The sequence below is a fragment of the Carcharhinus amblyrhynchos genome, chromosome 22, assembly GCF_965287045.1.
Source record: "Carcharhinus amblyrhynchos chromosome 22, sCarAmb.v2.hapA, whole genome shotgun sequence".
Classification (NCBI taxonomy): Eukaryota; Metazoa; Chordata; class Chondrichthyes; order Carcharhiniformes; family Carcharhinidae; genus Carcharhinus; species Carcharhinus amblyrhynchos.
Genome location: NC_137345.1, coordinates 12,527,727 through 12,547,156, shown reverse-complemented (window position 1 = coordinate 12,547,156; position 19,430 = coordinate 12,527,727). Strand labels below are relative to the sequence as shown.

General features: G+C 44.0%; 1 protein-coding gene across 1 annotated transcript; it reads left to right on the top strand.

The window, feature by feature from the left end:
- The first annotated feature begins 4,618 nt into the window (after positions 1-4,618).
- On the top strand, positions 4,619-18,536 carry LOC145356907 (pepsin A-like). The gene is made up of 9 exons (XM_080209899.1): positions 4,619-4,674; positions 5,703-5,862; positions 8,243-8,360; positions 10,249-10,367; positions 11,904-12,103; positions 13,019-13,138; positions 14,136-14,280; positions 16,526-16,624; positions 18,387-18,536. The coding sequence occupies exons 1-9, from the start codon at positions 4,619-4,621 to the stop codon at positions 18,534-18,536; spliced, it is 1,167 nt and encodes a 388-aa protein (XP_080066025.1).
- Positions 18,537-19,430: the final 894 nt, after the last annotated feature.

Genomic DNA, 19,430 nt, shown 5'->3' with positions numbered 1-19,430 from the left:
TTGGATAAGGACAGAATGAGACTCTGGGCCCTATTTTACCATTTTGATTCTAACTGCTGGGTGGACTTGAAACTGGAAGTCTTTCAGATCCGACTTTTAGACCCACTCTCAGGCACCCCTATACGCACTCAGCCTGAAAAATATATAACCGATTCCGAATCATGCTGCAGAAGCCTGATTAACGTGCCCGAAATCCTGCAGCTCCGATCGGCACCTCAAACTGCGCATGTGCGGAAAGGAAATGATAGAATGCTGCTCCCCTGCTACATCCCTCCCTGGTCGGCTAATGCATCTCCCTGGCCTACACAGACGTTGCCTCAACCCCACAACATTACTGGCCCCCTTATCCCCCCAACATCCCCGCTACCCAGGTGATCGCAGTCCCCTCCCCACCTTCCCTTCGGCTGATCTCAGGCAGAGTGGCAGTGGACCCCCCCCTTCCTTTTCACTGATCACAGGCAGAGTAGCAGCAGACCCCCTCTTCCTCTTCACTGATCACAGGCTGAGTGGCAGCGGAACTACCCCCCCCCTCTCAAAAATGAGTGACTCGATGGATCATTATTGCTCAGAAAGGTTTTTACTCTATAGTTGTCTTATCAATCAATCCAACACAGTGACACAGTGGTTAGCACTGCTGCCTCACAGAGCCAGGGGCCTGGGTTCAATCCCAGAGAGACTGCATGGTCTCTCTGTGTCTGCATGGGTTTCCTCCCACAGTCAAAAGACATGCAGTTTAGGGGCATTGGCCATGTTAAAGTCACCTTCAGTGTACCCGAGCAGGTGCCAGAGTGTCACAACTAGGGGATTTTCACAGTAACTTAATTGCCGTGTTAATGTAAGCCTACTTGTGACACTAATAAACAAACTTTAAAATTGTAAATGGTATCATATGCTCAGTAAGATCAACTGTATTTATCAGATTTAGATCTATTTTTATTGTGATTGCATTTGCAGAGACTATGGGCAGGATTTCCCGCCATGGGAATCCTCGCAGTTGGGACGGGGTCATACAAAAGTCCAATGACATCTGGCGCACTTTTCCAGTCTGGAAAACCTCTCCCTCAGTCTGACGCCAGTCTCCCCAGTTAAAATATAAATCACTAATCTATCGACATGCAAGGAAACCGTTCATGGACAATTGAATAACTTCGTTAAAGGACTATTTTGGTCATGACAACTCCAAACACAACCTCATGATAAATCAATTGTTCCCTTTGGGGAACTTTTAGAGTTGGAAATAACTTTCGATACCTGACGAGGAATGGGGATCTCGTGGAGCAGTGGTTAGCATCCCTCTCTCTGAGCCTGAAGCTTAGAGCTTCAGGGTGATGAAGCTCAGGATGGTGGTCAAAGGTTATTCGTGTGACTGGAAGTCTGTGTCCTGTGGTGTTCATGCCAGAATGAGGAGGATCGTGACAGACACCTCCAGACGCTGAAAGATGCCCTCAGAAGAATAGGATATGACGCTCGACAGCGCCACAGCGAAAAACCGCACCAATGTCCTCAGAAGACAAACACGGGACATGGTGGACAGAGTACCCTTCGTCGTCCAGTACTTCCCCGGAGCGGAGAAGCTCCGACACCTTCTCCAGAGTCTTCAACATATCATTGATAAAGACGAACATCTTGCCAGGGCCATCCCCACACTCCCACTTCTTGCCTTCTGGCAACCGCACAACCTCAAACAGACCATTGTTCGCAGCAAACTACCCAGCCTTCAGGAGTATACCACAACACCACACAACCCTGCCACAGCAACCTCTGCAAGACATGCCGGATCATCGACACGGATGACAGCATCACACGTGAGAATACCATCCACCAGGTACACAGTACATACTTTTGCAAATCGGCCAACGTTGTCTACCTAATACACTGCAGGAAAGGATGTCCCGAAGCATGGTACATTGGGGAGACCATGCAGACACTACAACAATGAGTGAATGAACATCACTCGACAATCACCAGGCAAGGCACCACACCAACAAGAGGTCCCCTTCCTGTTGGCGAACACTTTAGTGGTCACGGGCATTCGGCCTCTGACCTTCGGGTAAGCATTCTTCAAGGCGGCCTTCACGACACACGATAGCACAGAGTCGCTGAGCAGAGACTGATAGCCAAGTTCTGCACACATGAGGACGGTCTCAACAGGGATCTTGGGTTCATGTCGCACTTTCTGTAACCCCCATGACTTGCCTGGGTTTGCTAAACCTCACTTACTGTACTGCCTGGAGACAATACACATCTCTTTAACCTGGGCTTAATGCTCCTTCCACTCACATTCTTGGCCTCTTTAAGACTTGAATAGCAAGTTAGGTGTAAAGACTCACATTCTAATCAGTAAACTGTAAACTGTCTGTGCTTTATATGCTCTGTCTGAGGCCAGAACTCTCCATTCGCCTGATGAAGGGGCAAACCCCAAAAGCTTGCGAGTTTACTATCAAATAAATCAGTTGGACTTAAACCTGGTGTTGTCAGACTTCTTCCTGCAGGGATTGGTGTTGGGTCCTGCACTGTTTGTGTGTGCATTAATGATCTAGATGTGAATGTAGCGGGGGGGACATGATCAGTAAGTTTGCAGGTGACACCAACATTGGTGGTGTGGTAAATAGCGAGGAGGAAACTCTTAGATTACAGGGCGAAATAGACGACGGGTCAATGGACAAAACAGTGACAAATGGAACTTAATCCTGAAAAGCATGAGGTGATGCATTTTGGGGAGACCAACAAGACAGGGGAATACATGATGAATGGTAGGTCGCTGGGTGGTACAGAGGCCCAGAGGGATAATAGGGTACGTGTCCAAAGATTCCTGAAGGCAGCAAGACAGATAGATAAGATGGTTAAGAAGGCATTTGGGATACTTGTCTTTATTAGCCGAGGCATTGAATATAAGAGGTTATGATGGAGCTGTATAAAACACTCATTAGGCCACAGCTAGAGTACTGTGTCGAGTTCTGATCACCACACTGTAGGAAGAATGGGATTTGCACTAGAAAGGAGATACAGCAGGTTGTTGCCTGGGTTGGAGTGTTTCAGCTATGAAGAGAGGAGTTGATTGCCTTAGAGCAGAGAGGATGGAGGGAGAACCTGTTTGAGGTATACAAAATTATGAAGGGGAAAGAGTGAAAAGGAAGGAACTTTTCCCCTTAATAGATGGGTCAAAAACCAGGGGTATAGGTTTAAGGTAAGGAGCAGGCAATTTAGAGGGATTTTGAGGGAAAATGTTTTCATCCAGAGGATGGTGGGAATCTGGAATTCACTGCCTGAAAGGGTGGTAGAAGTGGGAACTTTCATTACATTTAAGAAGCATTTAGATGAGCACTTGAAACACCATAACATACAAGGCAATGGACAAAGTGCTGGATAATGGGATAAGAAGAGCTAGGTGTTTGATGGCCGGCACAGACATGATGAACCAGATGGCCTCTTTCTGTGCTGTTAAAGTCTACTACTCCATGACTCCATGTTTCTGGGTTCAATTCCCACTCCAAGAATTGATGGCCAAGTATGTTGCATTCATAAAATGGCCAAACAGGTCAATTATCGACGATCCGTGGATAGGTTTATGGACGAAAAGGGATTAGTTTAGATTAGTGGGTCATTGTTTTTTTTTTAACTGGTCGGCGCAACATCGTGGGCCGAAGGGCCTGTTCTGCGCTGTAATGTTCTATGTTCTATGTTCTGACAGATTTCAAAGGCAGGTTGTGAGAGTGGGAGTGATTTCTGGTCAGCCGTATCATGGAAAGGGATGGGACCTTTCGCCACCGCTATCCCGAGCTCCAAGGCCCAACATGCATATAAAAGTATATGTTGTACCTGGTCTTCTGGCCAATAATCATCCCTCAAACAATATCAGGAGGAACCGATTATCTGGTTATTATCATGTTTCCCTCTGGGAGGTTTCTCTGAGCGAAAAGGCTGAGGCCCATTTTTTTGTCAGCTTGGATCTAATGTCTCTTTTGTGGGAACAGGAATTGGATACAATTTGAATTGGTTTTTGGAGCAAGCAAGGTGATCGATGAGAGGCTTGCCCCATCCACTCTGAACATTGGTTTTGTAAAAGTGAGAAAGGAATATTTTTGTTTCAAATTCTTTCTGGGAGCTTGCTGTGTACGAATTGGCTGCCATATTCCTGACATTACACTAGTGACTGTGCATAAATGCAATTCACTGGCTGAGAAAAATGCGTTATAAAAATGCAGGTATTTTTCTTTGTGTTGATTTTTGATATAAATGAACAATCGGCCTCCCATATTCCTCATGCTTGAAACATGTTCTAGGTTTCGATAATCGTTGTACTTTCCAATGTGGCCAATCTACGGAACAAGTTCAAACCACAAGGACTAAATGTTATCTTTCTTTACAAATATGCACGTGGCCTTCTTATCAGCTTGATAAGCTTCTTTAAGCTTGACATACAAATCTCAAAATATCTCTTTATTATTAATTAACGTGCATTATTTGCGTGTGCCCTTACCCAAGCAATTAGTCATGATATTTTTAACAATCTACATCATTTGACTTTTTGAACAAGGGCATAGATTTGATACAGAATAGTATAAAAACAACCAGAACACTCACAAATCCCACAGCGCCTTGCCCAGTGCCTGCCAAGATGAAGTGGCTGCTCATCACTCTCGCTTGCCTCCAGCTCTCCGAATGCCTGATCAGGTAGGTAAATAAGCAGTTCTGATGAGAGGTCAGGTATGTAACGGCACAACGGTCCAAAACCTCCAACCCCAGCTCTGAGCTAGAGACATTCGCGATGGGTCATAGAGAGTGGGGGAATTGTCCATTGGAAGTTGAAGTTTTCCAGGCAATTCGCACGTCAGTCAGTGATTGAGGACTTCCACAATGTCCCGGAGTGCACCTTTGGGTGTATGTTCTGTCACTGACAATCCGGAGAACAGAAGATTTGGGCCATTCATTTCATCAAACCAATGTCTCTAAATTCCCATTCTTACCGATTGTTTCTTCCTCCAGCATTTTCTATCGAAGACCTTTTGTGAAATCAATTTTATTTCTGATTTCCAGCATCAGCAGTATTTTGCTTTGATATTCAGATCAGTGGTGATGGCATTTCTCTTTCCTTAGCATACGAGAAGAGATTAAACAGTTTGGGTTGATACTCACTGGAGTTTAGGGTGAGAGGGGATCTGATCGAGGTATATAAAATTTTAAAAGGGATTGACAGAGTAAATGTAGACCAAATGTTTCCTCTTATGGGGCAATCTGGAAAAAGAGGTTGCAGGTATAAGTTGAGAGGCAATAGATCCAAAACTGGGATGAGGAGAAACTTCTCACAAAGAAGGGTGAATTGTTGGAACTTGCTGCCCCATAGCACGGTGGAGTCAGAATCGTTAAATGGTTTCAAGAAGGAGATAGATATATTTCTAATAAAAAATGTGTTGAAGCCTCGATATGTGACTTTGTCAATTTCCCCCAGTTCCCCCAGGAGAATGCATTGATTCCACCCCGAGTTAACATCAAGGCCAAACTCCCTTCTTGTTCTTTATACAAGCATTCCAGCTAACACATGGTTTTGAAAGCCAGTGTTTTGTGACTGTAATATTTTTCTCCATTGTCACAATGCTTGTTCACATTTAGTTCTCATTCTCTACTTCAATTAAAATGTCTATAGTGCAGGTTGCTCATAATGTTGATTCAACTCCGAATGTGTGTCTTGTTTATCTTCACAGGGTTCCCTTGAGGAAGGGTAAATCTACCCGCCAATATCTTAAAGAACAAGGACTTCTTGAGGAATACCTGAGAACGCACCCGTACAATCCATACTCCAAATTTAGCGGACACTTCAACCCCCAGTCCATGGCTACAGAATCACTTTCAAACTTCTTGGACGTAAGTAATCCTTCTGAGTTTTTTTGAGGCAAAGGACAGAAAGGTTTAGCACTGGTGCCTCACAGCGCCAAAGATCCGGGTTCAATTTCAGCCTAGGGTGACTGTGTGGTGTTTGAATGTTCTTGCACCTGAGTGGGTTTCCTCCAGGTTCTCCAATTTTCTCCTACACTCCAAAGTGGAGAGGATGTTTGCACTTGTAGGAGAATCTTGAAATAGTGATGCTGTTTAAAAATAAAGGGTTACCCATTTAGGACAGAGATGAGGAGAATTTTTTTCCTCTTAGAGGGTTATGAGTCTTTGGAACTCTCTTCCTCAAAAGGTGGCCAAAGCAGCATCTTTGAATATTTTTAAGGCGGATGTGTTTGATAAGGAAGAAGGTGGCAGGAATCTGCAGTTGAGGTAAAAATCAGATCAGTCCTAATCTTATCCAATAACGGAGGAGGCTCGAGGATATGATGCGAGATCACATGATCGTGCTCTCTCGCTTGTACAACCTCATGGTGAAATGTAACCACAGTGAGACGCATTCCAATAAAAATTAGTGTTTTATCTACCTCAACAGGAGATGTGAATATTCAATACTAGTCTGACAATATCGAGAATATTGTAGGTGGGACTGGGGGAAAATGTCAGGGTGAAGACCGGATGACCCATTGCCAGGATCAGGAGATTTTTTGCTGTCATCAGGTTCAGTCCTCGAGGGGAGAGTGTGGTAAAAGTCTTACAGCCGGGTGTGGTGGGCAGCCTGGAGCAGGAGGTGCCCAAGATCTCCATGTGGGATCCATAAAAATACTGTTGTTCCTTTCAGCCCTACTAATTTTGGTCTTTCTTATTCACTTAAACCTCATTGGATGCACTGACTTCCCAACAGTGTTTCCTGGCCTGGTAGCAGGGCAGAGCCACCATTCCAGAGAGCCCAGTTTTCGGTTGTTAATGAGAGTCTCCCAAGCAACAGCAGAAGCCTCATCTGCTGTTAAAACCAAGAGCAAATTAGCGGCCAGAGTGACGAATAGAATCACCGCAGTTTAACTGCGCCATTAATGGGGGAGGGATAACACTCACCCACCATTTAGTTCTGGAATATTGGGGTGGAGATTGTGGTCTGGGATATACGAAGACAAGTGAAGAGTGTTGAGGTAGAGTGGAGTGGTGTGAACAATGGAATGAGGAAGCCTACAGTTGGAAGACAGTTTCTCTCTGAGATAAGCACAGAGGTATGCGCATTCAGGAACTTGGGAATAGTGGATCAGCTACAGTGCGCTGAACGAACTAAAGCGTGTGAACATTGTACATTTGAAAAATCAGCTCTTAAGATGATGAAAGCATTGATTAGGAACTTTGTACCGAGGGGGACAGAAGTCAGGTGAAGTGGTTACCATGAGCAGTCTTGAACATAAGCATTTAGGATAAGAAAATCCAGAATTTTCCAGCAATTAACATCACCCCTGCAAGCAAGGACAGCAATTACGCACTCAGCTCCGCTCACTGCAGCAGGGATGGAAAACCCACCAGCATGAACAGCTAGAAATTTCCTCCCAGATCAAAGTTCAGCATAGCTCAAGGTTAAGGGGAGGCAATGACCGAGTGATATTATTGCTAGACCATTAATCCAGAAAACTCAGCTAATGTGCGGGGTCCCGGTCCAAATCCCACGGCCGCAGATGGTGGAATTTAAATTCAATTAAAAAAAGGTATCTTTGTTGATTCCTGGAAAAACCCATCTGGTTCGCTAATATCCCATAGGGAAGGTAACCTGCCATCCTTACCTGGTCTGGCCTCCATGTGACTCCAGGGCCACAGCAATGTGCTTGACTCTCAACTGCCCTCAGGCAGCTAGGGATGGGCAATGCTGCCCAGCCAGCGACACTCATGAATGAATAAAAAGATACAGTTTGATTCAGTCTGATCGGACAATTCAGGAGGCTGAAGAATTGGAGGCAGATTTTCCAGCACGATTGGAAGAAAGTTGCTTTGCCAAATCCAAGGTCTGATGATGGACCTGCAGTTGTACAAAGCAGCTACAGTTTGGATATGGCATTGAGACTAAGGCAAAAGTATCATTCGTCTACACATGCAAACTAACACTGTGCTCAAAATAGCCTTCACTCTCATTAACATGGGTCTGTCTGTTTGTTCCAATGGCGAGGTGTCCAGGATTGTCACTGCAGTATACAACGGAAAATCAGGCAGATTCCTGTACAGGCATGGAGCCATCCACCCAACATCACTTCTTCCTATGAAGTTCATCTCGATAGTCCAATAGATTGAAGCTCGGGAACAGGAAAATCTCCCCAGTGTGCCCACAAGTACTGAAATGCAGCAATGTAACATTTGGTAAATTCTAATTTATCTTGTTTCATCTATTAAAATATCCCTCCAGATGTCTTACTTTGGAGATATCAGCATTGGAACTCCACCTCAGAAATTTTCCGTCATCTTTGACACTGGTTCAGCCAACCTTTGGGTCGCCTCAGTTTACTGCTACAGTCCATCTTGCCGTAAGTATCCATGAGCAGTCTTCCCAAGATTTCCTCCCATTAGGAGTTACCTGACTCAGAAAGTGTCCCGAGGGCACACTTAATTGATCACAAGTATAAACGTACCAGAAGTGTCTCAGAGGGTTAAGAGTTAGAAATATTCGGTGAGTCCATGTCATCTGAAAGCTCAGCTAATTGACTCAATGGGCAGGATTTTCCAGTCATTCCCATTGGCGGGGTCTTCCAGTCCTACCAATAGCAACCCCTGCAGTAGGTTACCCAGCAATATGTTGGATGAGACACACAAAGTATCATAGGCAGCGACGGGATTGGAAGACCCCGCTGGCAGCCAATGGGAAGCCGTCTCTGCTGCCACAAAAGTCAAACTTGTAACAAGGGAAAAATGAAGGAAAAAGATGGTACATTCTATCCATTTTCCCACCTGCCTCTGGAAGGCAAATAAAGATCAGTGAAAGAAAACAGAGGCCTTTAAAATGTGTTCACTGAGATGAGCGCATGCTAAAATTTTGATGTACAGACTGTAAGACAAAAGAAGGGGTGCCTGGAATTGCAAGAGCAAAAATAAATCTTTAAAGTGACATTCAGAAAAGAAAATGTCACTATTTTGGCCAAGTGATCAGAGCTGGAAACTACAGAGCTCTCTGTTAGAGAGAGGGCAGCAGAAAGAGGACTCAACATAGCTATAGTTAGGTGACAGAAATCACAGAGTGATTGCAGATGAGCTGCAGTGGACATGTGAGGATAGTCCAAGGCAGGTGAGTGTGACATATCATGATGGTAGATCTCCTGGTAGGAGTAGCTACAGGCAACATCAGCATGAAATCTGTGAAGAATGCTTAATGAAAGAAACTAGTGCTACAAAAGGATGCGCTGGAATTATGTGGCTCTTAGGTTTTCATTTGGGAAATTGAGTTTGAATCCAGCAGAGACAGGGTCAGTCTTAATCGATGGGTAACCTTTGCTCGTCTACAACAGAAGGTGGTGAGTTCAAATCCCACTCCAGAGAATGAGCACCAAAATTTGTGCGACATTCCAGCATAGTTCTTAGGGAATGCTGTAATCTTGGGAGTGTCTCTTCAGACCCTAACCAAGGCCTCATACACCGTGTGAGGCACAAGTAAAAAATTTCATTGCAGTGTTTCCAAAGAAGTGAAAAGGTGTTCCCTCAGATGTGTTGGGCAATAATTAACCCTTAACGAACACCACCAAAACAGATTATTGCTTTGTTTACTGTGGGAGCATGCTGCCATTACAATACAAAAGGACCCACACTTCAAAAGTACCTCGTTGGTTCTGAAGCACTCAGGCATGTCCTGTGGTTGTGAAAGGCATTGGCAGGAATTCTTCAGTCTCGCACGCCCCCCACTATCACTGCCAGTGAGAATGGAGAATTTGACGCTCAGCCAAATCTCCATTCATTGCAGCGGGACTGGAGAACCCCAGCTGTGGGTGATGTCAGAGAATTGCAGCTATTGTATCATTTCACATTGATGGAACTAAGGCCTCCTACATGAAATCAACCTGGATAATCCAAATTGTTTCTCAGTAATCATGAATGTCCATGTGAACACGGCCCATGTTTGGAACGAAATGGAAATCTCACCCAGAGAAACCATTGATGATTGTGTTAAGAAATGAAAAATGGTGAAATTTGTGCCCTTTCCTCCACATCGAACCTGTGCTTTAGTTCAACATGTTCATCACAAAAGTTGGGTGCCTGAAATGTAAAGTGGTTCATTCACCAGGACCATCACCCCTGAAGTGAAATGAGTGTAAAATACAAGAGAAACAAACAGTGTTACCAATGAAGAATTGTTGGTCGGATCCATGCTTGACTTAGCAGTGGAATAAAATAACCAAACCATTAAATTGAATTCTATTTTTGCAGGAAATCACAATAAATTTGCACCAAGCCGGTCTTCAACTTATCAACCAACGGGCCAACCACTGTCCATTCAGTATGGTTCTGGTAGTATGACTGGCACCCTGGGCTATGACACACTCACTGTAAGTATATCATAACTTACTAACAATGTTAAGACAAAACATCAAAATTCTTATCATGTCCATTTATGCGTGTGTTGGCTGAATATTAATATGTTCCATTATCAGATCTGGGTCTTCACAATGACCAGAAACACAATCGAAGTCACCAAATAAATACTGTGACCGCGAGAGCAGATCAGAGGCTGGGAATGCTGTAATGTGTCACTCAACTCTTGACTTTTCAAAGTCTGTCCACCATGGTGGCCCAGTGGCTAGCACCTGGGTTCAATTCCAGCCTTGGGTGACTGTCTGTGTCAAGTTTTCACATTCTCCCCATGTCGGCGTGAGTTTCCTCCCACAGTCCAAAGATGTGCAGATAAGGTGGATTGGCCATGCTAAATTGCTTCTCAGTGCCCCAAGATGTGTAGCCATGGTAAACGTGTGCGGCTGCGGAGAGAGGACCTGGGTAAGATGCTCTGTCAGAGTGCTGGTGCTGACCCAGTGGGCCGAATGGCCTCTTTCTGAACTTCCAGGATTCTGTCCTTCAATGATTCTTTGACCTAGGAGGAAAAAATGAGGAGTATGTTGGAATACACTTCGCTTTTCTGCGTGAATGCAGCTCCAGCAGAATTCAAGAAGCTGAAGCCTGCTTTATCAGTATCCCACTCACCAACCTCAACATTTCCTGCCTCCCCCACTGGTATACAGAGGCCAACTGTGTGCCAACTGTAATACGCACCTCAGCAACTTACCAAGGCTCCCTCAACAGCAACTTTTAAACCCTCAACCCTCAATCCCAGAAGGCAAAGGAAAGCAGCCACATGGGAACCCCTGCACCTACAGGTTCCCCTTGCAGGTTGCCTTATGATGAAAGCCTGGGCTGACTAGGCTTGTTTCTGCTGGAGTTTAGACGACTAAGAGGCGACTTAATTCAAATATGGAAGAGGCTGAGAGGACTTGATAAAGTGGGTGTGAAATGGATGTTTCTCTTGTGGGAGAATCTAGAAATCATGGTCACCGTTTAAAAATAAGAGGTCGCCTATTCTAAGACTGACATGTGGAAAATATTTTTCTCTGAGAGTTATGAATCTTTGGAACTCTCTTCCTCGAAAGGTGGCGGAGGTGGTGTTTTAGAATACTTTTAAGGCAGACGTAGATAGATACTTGATAAGCAAAGGGGTGAAAGGTTATCGCAGGTAGACAGGAATGTGTGGTTGAGGTTAAAATCAGATCGACCCTGATTTCGTTGAACGGCGGAGCAGGTACAAGGGGCCAAGTGGCCTTCTCCTAAATCATATGTTCATATGTAATCCTTGCCCTGGATCCCATGTAGAGCACACATGCATAGTTTGCTGCACAGCTGGTGATGTATTTAGTTCCTGCGATGTTACGTGTGTTCGGAAATAGCTGTGGATTTTCTTCAAAATTGCTAGGCTTTCTCACTATTGCTGTATTCTTTAAGTTCAGGTCTTGTGTGACCCAGACAACGATACGGTTTACTGATGACTCTCAGTGTAATAGTTCCTCAGAATGAGTTAGCTTTCTTCTTTCTTCCAGGTGTCAGGCATTGCTGTCACAAACCAGGAATTTGGCCTAAGTGAGACCGAACCTGGCAACTCATTCTCCAATCCTGAATTTGATGGGATTCTTGGGTTGGCCTTTCCAAGCATTGCTTCATCCGATGTTACACCTGTGTTTGATAACATGATGCTTGAGGGTCTGGTGCAACAGGACCTGTTTGCTTTTTACCTGACTAGGTACGCTTTCTGAGCTTCTTTGCACTTCCACTGCAGGGGATAAAAAGTCATTCGAGGTAGGCAGGAATGTGGGGTTGAGGTTACAATCTGATCAGCCATGATCATGGCGGAACAGGCTCAAAGGGCTGAATGGCCTACTCCTGCTCCTAATTTGTAAGCTCCTGTGGAGTAGCACTCTGAATAAAATGGGGGATTCACTTATGGTTATCACAAAGCCAGAGAATACAATAGTCTTTCCCTTGCCCTAATTGATGTTCCTTCAGTCAAGCTCAAGAACTGTTTACATATCATGTCGCTCTTCATCTTCTGGCAAGGTTCAAAACAAATCCAATTGGATCCCAGTGGGCATATTCAACTCCTTTCGATTTTTAGATCCACAATGGGAAATTGGATAATTGCAATCCTGTTCAGGGATTTTGGAAACAATGTTGCTTAATTCCAATCAGCACAAAAAGGATCAAGTGGGTTTTCTTATAGAAAAATATTGAGTGGGGATTTTCCTCCCTCTCTGTGGTGTATTTCGCAGTGATGGGAGATGGAGCAGCACTTGCTGGCAGCATGATGTTCGGGTCCTGCCGTTACCAATGGGGTTTCCCATTAGGTGGGAAGTCGAGTGTTTCACATGTGTCAGTGCAGACTCGATGGGCCGAAAGGCTTCACCTGCACTGTATGGTTCTATGACTCTATGGATTCCTGATGAACACTCCCCTTGCTGCCGGGAAACCTGTGGTAGGAGCATGCCGTCCGCAGGGGGGTTATGATCGTAAACACAGCAAGATTTTGGCGATTGACACCACATTGTGCGAGTGCAAAATTAAACATGACTGCTCAGGAATGTCTGATGTTCTGTTACTGTTCATTTCAGTATCTGAAGCTCATTGCTGAAACTGACGCTCAGGTTGAATTGTTTTACAGAGAGGCTGGTGCGTCTGGAAGTGAAGTTGTTTTTGGTGGAATCGATCCAAGCCGCTACACTGGTGAAATTAACTGGGTGCCCCTCAGTCAGGAAACTTACTGGCAAATCAGTGTGGACAGGTAAATGACCAATCCATTCTACAGTTGACATGCATTCTGTAACAATCACAATGTACACAACATTGAAAATCATGCATTTGACGTGGAAATATTTGAGTAGCGATTGTGTTAGTGCGTAACAGCTCTCAACATTCAGTGAAAAACACATGAAACTAGCCAACTAACGGATACCTTCCAGACCACAATTGAGTTGATTTGATTTATTATTGTCACGTGTATTGGGATACAATGAAAAATATTGTTTCTTGCACTACGCAGACAAAGCATACCATTCATAAATTACATGGGGGAGATTAGAAGGAGAGAGTGCAGAATGTAGTGCTACAGTCATAGCTAGGGTGTACAGAAAGATCATATTAAAGAAGATAGGTACATTCAAATGTTTCATGGCAGCAAGGGAGAAGCTGTTCTTGGCTCTTTTGGTACGTCATCTCAGATTTCTGTTTCTTTTTCCCAATGGAAGAAGGTGGACTAGACGATATCTGGGATGCATGAGATCGTTGATTATGCTGGCTGCTTTTCCGAGGCAGTTGGAAGTGTAGACATAGTCAATGCATGGGAGGCTGGTTTGGGTGATGGATTGGGCTACATTCACTGTCCTTTGTAATTTCTAGCAGCCTTGGACAGAGCAGGAGCCATACCTAGGCTCGGTATGTGAACTCCACCTGGTTGACTAATTACCAATCCCCAAGGAGCTCATATTCAATGAGCCAACTGTGAGGTCAATTAATGATTCCCCATGCTGTTCGTGGTGGTTATCACATGCGGGAAGCTGGAACTCAGGTCAAAGATCTGCTATGACCTTACTGAATGGTGAGCAGGTTCAGAGGGTAGCACTAACATATTTTCACGTTATATTATCTGGAGGTGGGTTAGGTGGTCAAATGCTTGGTCAGAAAAGTAGATTTTAAGGAGTAGGTAAAAGGAGGAGGGAGAAGTAGAGAAGCAGAGAGATTTTGGGAGAGAATGGGTTCAGTTATGTCTTTTCCTCTTTCAGAGTCACAATCAATGGGCAGGTTGTGGCGTGTGATGGCGGCTGTCAGGCTGTTGTTGATACTGGCACTTCTCTGCTCACTGGCCCCAGTGCAGATATTACCTCTATCCAGCAAGGCATTGGTGCAACTGAAGGTTACTATGGCACGGTAAGCTTCTATGGAACATATCAGATTTTAAAATCAACCTCAGGAGTTTCTGCTCATTTTGAAATATTTATGAGCTGATGCTTTATTTATTTTGGGGTTTAGATTTTTTTATAAAAAGTTTAAAAACCTAAATACATCAGTCAGTCTACTGAATGTTGCAATTTCTCTCCAATTCTCACATTATATCATAGAACATTCTTTAGAAGCGTAATGTACAGTGGGGGGGAGAATGAAGAATGATGTGAATTTGCCTTCTGCCTTTCACATTTAGTTCTGAACTTAGTCTACACTAAAAGGTTAAAAATTCCCAGCCTTTGCTGCAAGAATCCCATGCAAAAGGAGTTTGGGCTGTCCCAGTTAAGTTCCTTCATGCACGTGGCATCTCAGCAAATCCTTATCCCTAATTTACCGATAATGGGCAATCTCAATCCAAGGGGTACAGGTTATATGGATTAGGCATGGTCAATGTTGGGCTTACAGGAATAGGGCAGGAAGAGTGCTTGGGTAAGATACTCTGCCAGAGAATCAGTGCACACGCGATGGGCCAAAAGGCCTCTTCTGCACTGCAGGGATTCTATGATCTAAGATCCCTGCGGGTTTTATGTAGGATGAAGTATCCACCAATTTCAAACAAAGGAATTGACAAAGGAGGGTTGGGAAGAGATTCACATTGTTAGGTGTCCCTAAATGTCCAGTAAATCCAACCTCATCACTCCCAGGACAGCTGGAGAAACTGAGCTGTCAAATAGTGGAGATGAATCCCCCTGAGTGACCAGGGTGGCAGCCTACCTGTTGGAATGTAGAAAACCAGGTGGTAAAGGATAGAACTACACCTCACCTTTACACATTTTACACCCACTTATTTACTGAACTAAACATGATAAACATACACTTCAAAACCAACAACCTCTGTTTCAGTCTCCTCTTAGATGTAGGAAAACAAGTAAATCTCCAGTTAATACCCACCATCTGAAAAATAAATAAATCAACATTATACAATTAACATTGAGATGCTAAGGAAAGACCAAAACAAAACATTTGGAAAATTGATGGTACATTAGTTTTCTTTATGGAGGTTGTGGGTAACGTTCCTCAGCACCTCCTCATTCATAAGCCAAATTACCAAGACTATGTCATAGGATCCCTACAGTGCAGAAGCAGGCCATTCGGCCTATCACGTCTGCACTAACTCTCTCTAATAGAGCATCTTACCCAGATGCTATCCCTGTTTCCCCACATTCTTATCCCACTAATTCCCTAACCTACACAGCTTCGGACACAAAGGGGCAATTTATCATGGCCTATCCACCTAACCTGCACACCTTTGGACTGCAGGATGAAACTGCAGCACCTGGAGAAAACCCATGCAGACATGGAGAGAACATGCAAAATGCACACATAGTCACCCAAAAGCCAGAATTGACCTTGGATCCCTGGTGCTGTGAGGCCTGGCAAAACTTTACACTCAGACAGCCAGGAGCTAAACCTGGGATCTTCTGTTTCACTGATAAATAATTCAAAGAACAAAGAAAATTACAGCACAGGAACAGGCCTTTTAGCCCTCCAAGCCTGCACCAATCATGCTACCTGACTTAAGTAAAACCCCTACTCTTCCGGGGACCATATCACTCTATTCCCATCCTATTCATGTATTTGTTCAAATGCCCCTTTAATCTCAGTATCGTATCTGCTTCCACTACCTCCCCGGCAACGAGTTCCAGGCCCTCACCACACTCTGTGTAAAAAAATCTACCTCATACATCTCCCTTAAACCTTGCCCCTCACACCTAGTAATTGACCCTTCCACCCTGGGAATAAGCTTCTGATTGTCTATTCTATCCATGTCTCTCATAATCTTGTAGACTTCTAGCAGGTCATCCCTCAACCTCCATCATTCCAGTGTGAACAAGCTAAGTTTCTCCAAATTCTCCTCATAGCTGATGCCCTCCAAACCAGGCAACATCCTGGAAAATCTTTCCTGTACCCTCTCCAAAGCCTCCACATCCTTCTGGTAGTGATCCCACCGTTTGGTTACAGGGAGCTTCCCACAATTTCAGCAAGTCCACTTGCAGGCTCGTTTCCACACTGCTGCCAGTACATAGTCCACACCTACTGTTAAACATGACCAAGTGCGCATCCAATAATTAGGTCACTGATTTTGCGAGCTGGATGAGTCTTTCTCACCAGTATTTCCCTGAGAACATTCTGCTCACAATCGTTGTTTTATGCTTTATCTGTTTTACAGTACTCCGTCAACTGCAACGATATATCCAGTATGCCTAACGTAGTCTTCACTATCAATGGAATTGATTATCCCCTCACACCATCTGAATATGTACTCCAGGTATGTTTTTGATTGTATTTGACAAAGTTGATTTTGAACGGTTTGGCTATGTTCTCTGTCCTCAGTATCCAGTAAAATTGCTCCTCAGTTTATATAAAGAGAAATTAAGCAGAAAATTAATGAAAATGTACAAAATGGTAGGATTAAATAACTATACTACTCTTTGTGAAACTATAAATTTTCATATCGATTGATAGTGCAGGAGAAGGTCCTTATCCATTAATTCCTTGGATGTGGGTGTCACTGCCAAGGGCAGCAATTGTTGCCCATCCTTAATTGTCCTTGAGAAGGCAGTGGTGAGACACTTTCTTAGACCTCTGCAGCCCTTGTTGTGAGGGTTCAGTGCAGCTCGGAAAGGAGTTCCAAGATTTTGATCCAGCAACGATGAAGGAATGGTAAGATGCGTCCAAGTCAAGTTGGCTTGGAGGGGAACTTGGAGGTGTTATCGTTCCTATGCACACCCTGCTCTCATCCTTCGAGATGGGACAGGTTTATGGTTTGAAGTGTGTCTTTGAGGAAGACCTGGCAAGTTGAATGCGACTGCTACGGTTCATCACTGGGTGGAGTGATGAGTGCCTAAGTGGACGCATAGGCTCTCGATCACTTGGGCTGCTTTGTACCAGATAGTGTCAGTCTGTATTGTCACAACTGCACCCATCCAAGTGTAAAATAACAGTGGACAGATGGATCAAATTACTTACACTTGCTTTGTTTCCATTAAATAGAAACTTCAGCCAATATAATTGAAGTGCTCATTCCTGTGTGAGACACAATGGGTCCGATTTTCTCCCAAACCACCTCCCTGCGGTGGCAGAGGCTGCTTGCCATTGGCTGATGGCAGGATCTTCCAGCCTCTCCAATGTCAAAGGAGCTTCCCTTTATTCACACGCTCCCCCATACGCAGGACTGGAAGATCTGGTCAACAGGAACAGCCAGTAAATCCTACCCAATATGCTTCTCAATTTCCCAGTTTTTAACCAGCAGTGATTACCCATAATTCACCCTTTACTGAGTTTCAACAACTCTTCACTTTTATTTAGTGAATCACTGACAATCGATGTCTTTGTCCAATGTTCCTGATATCAATTCATTTTCCTGTCTCATTATACAAATTCTTGTCAAGCTAGTTGTGCAAGGACTCCTCTGTGCTATCAAACGAAACTTTAGTTCCTCTTTTAACCTGGATAATTACTGGGTGATAATTGACTGGTGGAGTTGGTTACAGTTGACAAAGGAAAAAATCAAGAGCAAAGGGGGAAATAGTTTTCACTTCATCCATTTGATTTGAATTAACATCGCATCTTCACCATAGAATGAACCATGGAAATTATTGACAATTTTTATGACTAGGTGGCACAGTGGTTGTCACGGCTGCCTCACAGCACCAGGGACCAGTGTTCAATTCTGACCTTGTGTAACTGCCTGTGTGGAGTTTGCATGTTCTCCCCGGGTCTGTGTGGCTTTCCTCCAGATGGTCTGGTTTTCTCCCACAGCCCAAAGTTGTGCAGGTTTGGTGGATTGACCATGCTAAATTGCCCCTTTGTGTCCCAAATTGTGTAGGTTTAGGGGAATCAGTGGGATAAATACGTGGGGTTATGTAGATAGTGCCTGGGTAAGATTTTCTATCAGAAAGTTGGTGCAAACTCGATGGGCCAGATGGCCTCTTCTGCATTATCGGAATTCTCAAAATAATTCTTACAGAAGACTCAATATTTGCAATGCAGTCGTTCTGTGAAATTAACTCTCTTTGCTTTTTTTCCAGTTGGAAGGTTTGTGTATGAGTGGATTTGCTGGCATGAACATTCCGACCTATTCTGGAGGACTCTGGATTCTGGGAGATGTCTTCATTGGGCCTTATTATTCCATCTTTGACAGAGGAAACAATCGTATGGGCTTTGCCAAATCTGTCTAATTTAAACATCATGGAATAAACTTAGAAGCATTGCAATTACTTAATGTCTGTGCCCTCTCATTTGTGATCCTTTCATGATAAGAAGGACAGATTCTTCTCTACCTTCTCTGTCCAGTCCCCTCATGCTTTTGAATGGGTAATCCACAAAATTTCTCTGTCCACCATGAATGGATTCTTGAAGTTGTCAATCAAGAATCTTCACATGATCTCACGTCTTTTTCTTACCTACAACTTGGTTGACAAATTGGCAGATGGCGTTGCCCGTCATAAAAAAATTTGCCCAAGCATTGTTGGGTGGGAAATCCACAAGTTTACCATCTAAGCTGAGATTGTGACAATTATCTCCACTGTGATTTTTGTTAAGACCATGCAGTGTGACTCCCTCTTGTTGGTGTACATCAGATATTTCTAAAAACTTTAATTTCTTTATGAACAAATTTAGTAAGAATAAACTCAGGCGCATTGCAAGCCTGTTGTCTGTTGTTACTGTTCCGATGCACTTCAATTACAAATGCATTAAGGCTCAGGACTGACCTGAATGATCAGAATGAGCTGTCAGAGATTTGTTCCACCTCTTTTGCATTTGGAAGTTTTAAACGACCACCAGGAACCACTGAGTCAAAGGCCTGTACCAACACCAGACGGTGCATTTAATCAGGCCTCCTTGGGGCAGAGAATATTAGCTGCTGCAATTAGGCATAAAAGGGATGCAAGGTGGCTAAGTTTCTATTCCCATTGGTCCAAAATCATTTGTTCCTCTGCAACATGCCACACTTAGCATGTGCTTCAAGTTGCTTCTAAGCTGTATCCCAATATAACATTTGCTGCCACTGAGCAGGCAATGCAACTGTCTGCACTCAGGTTCTCGACTGCAGATATTGTCTCTTACTGCCT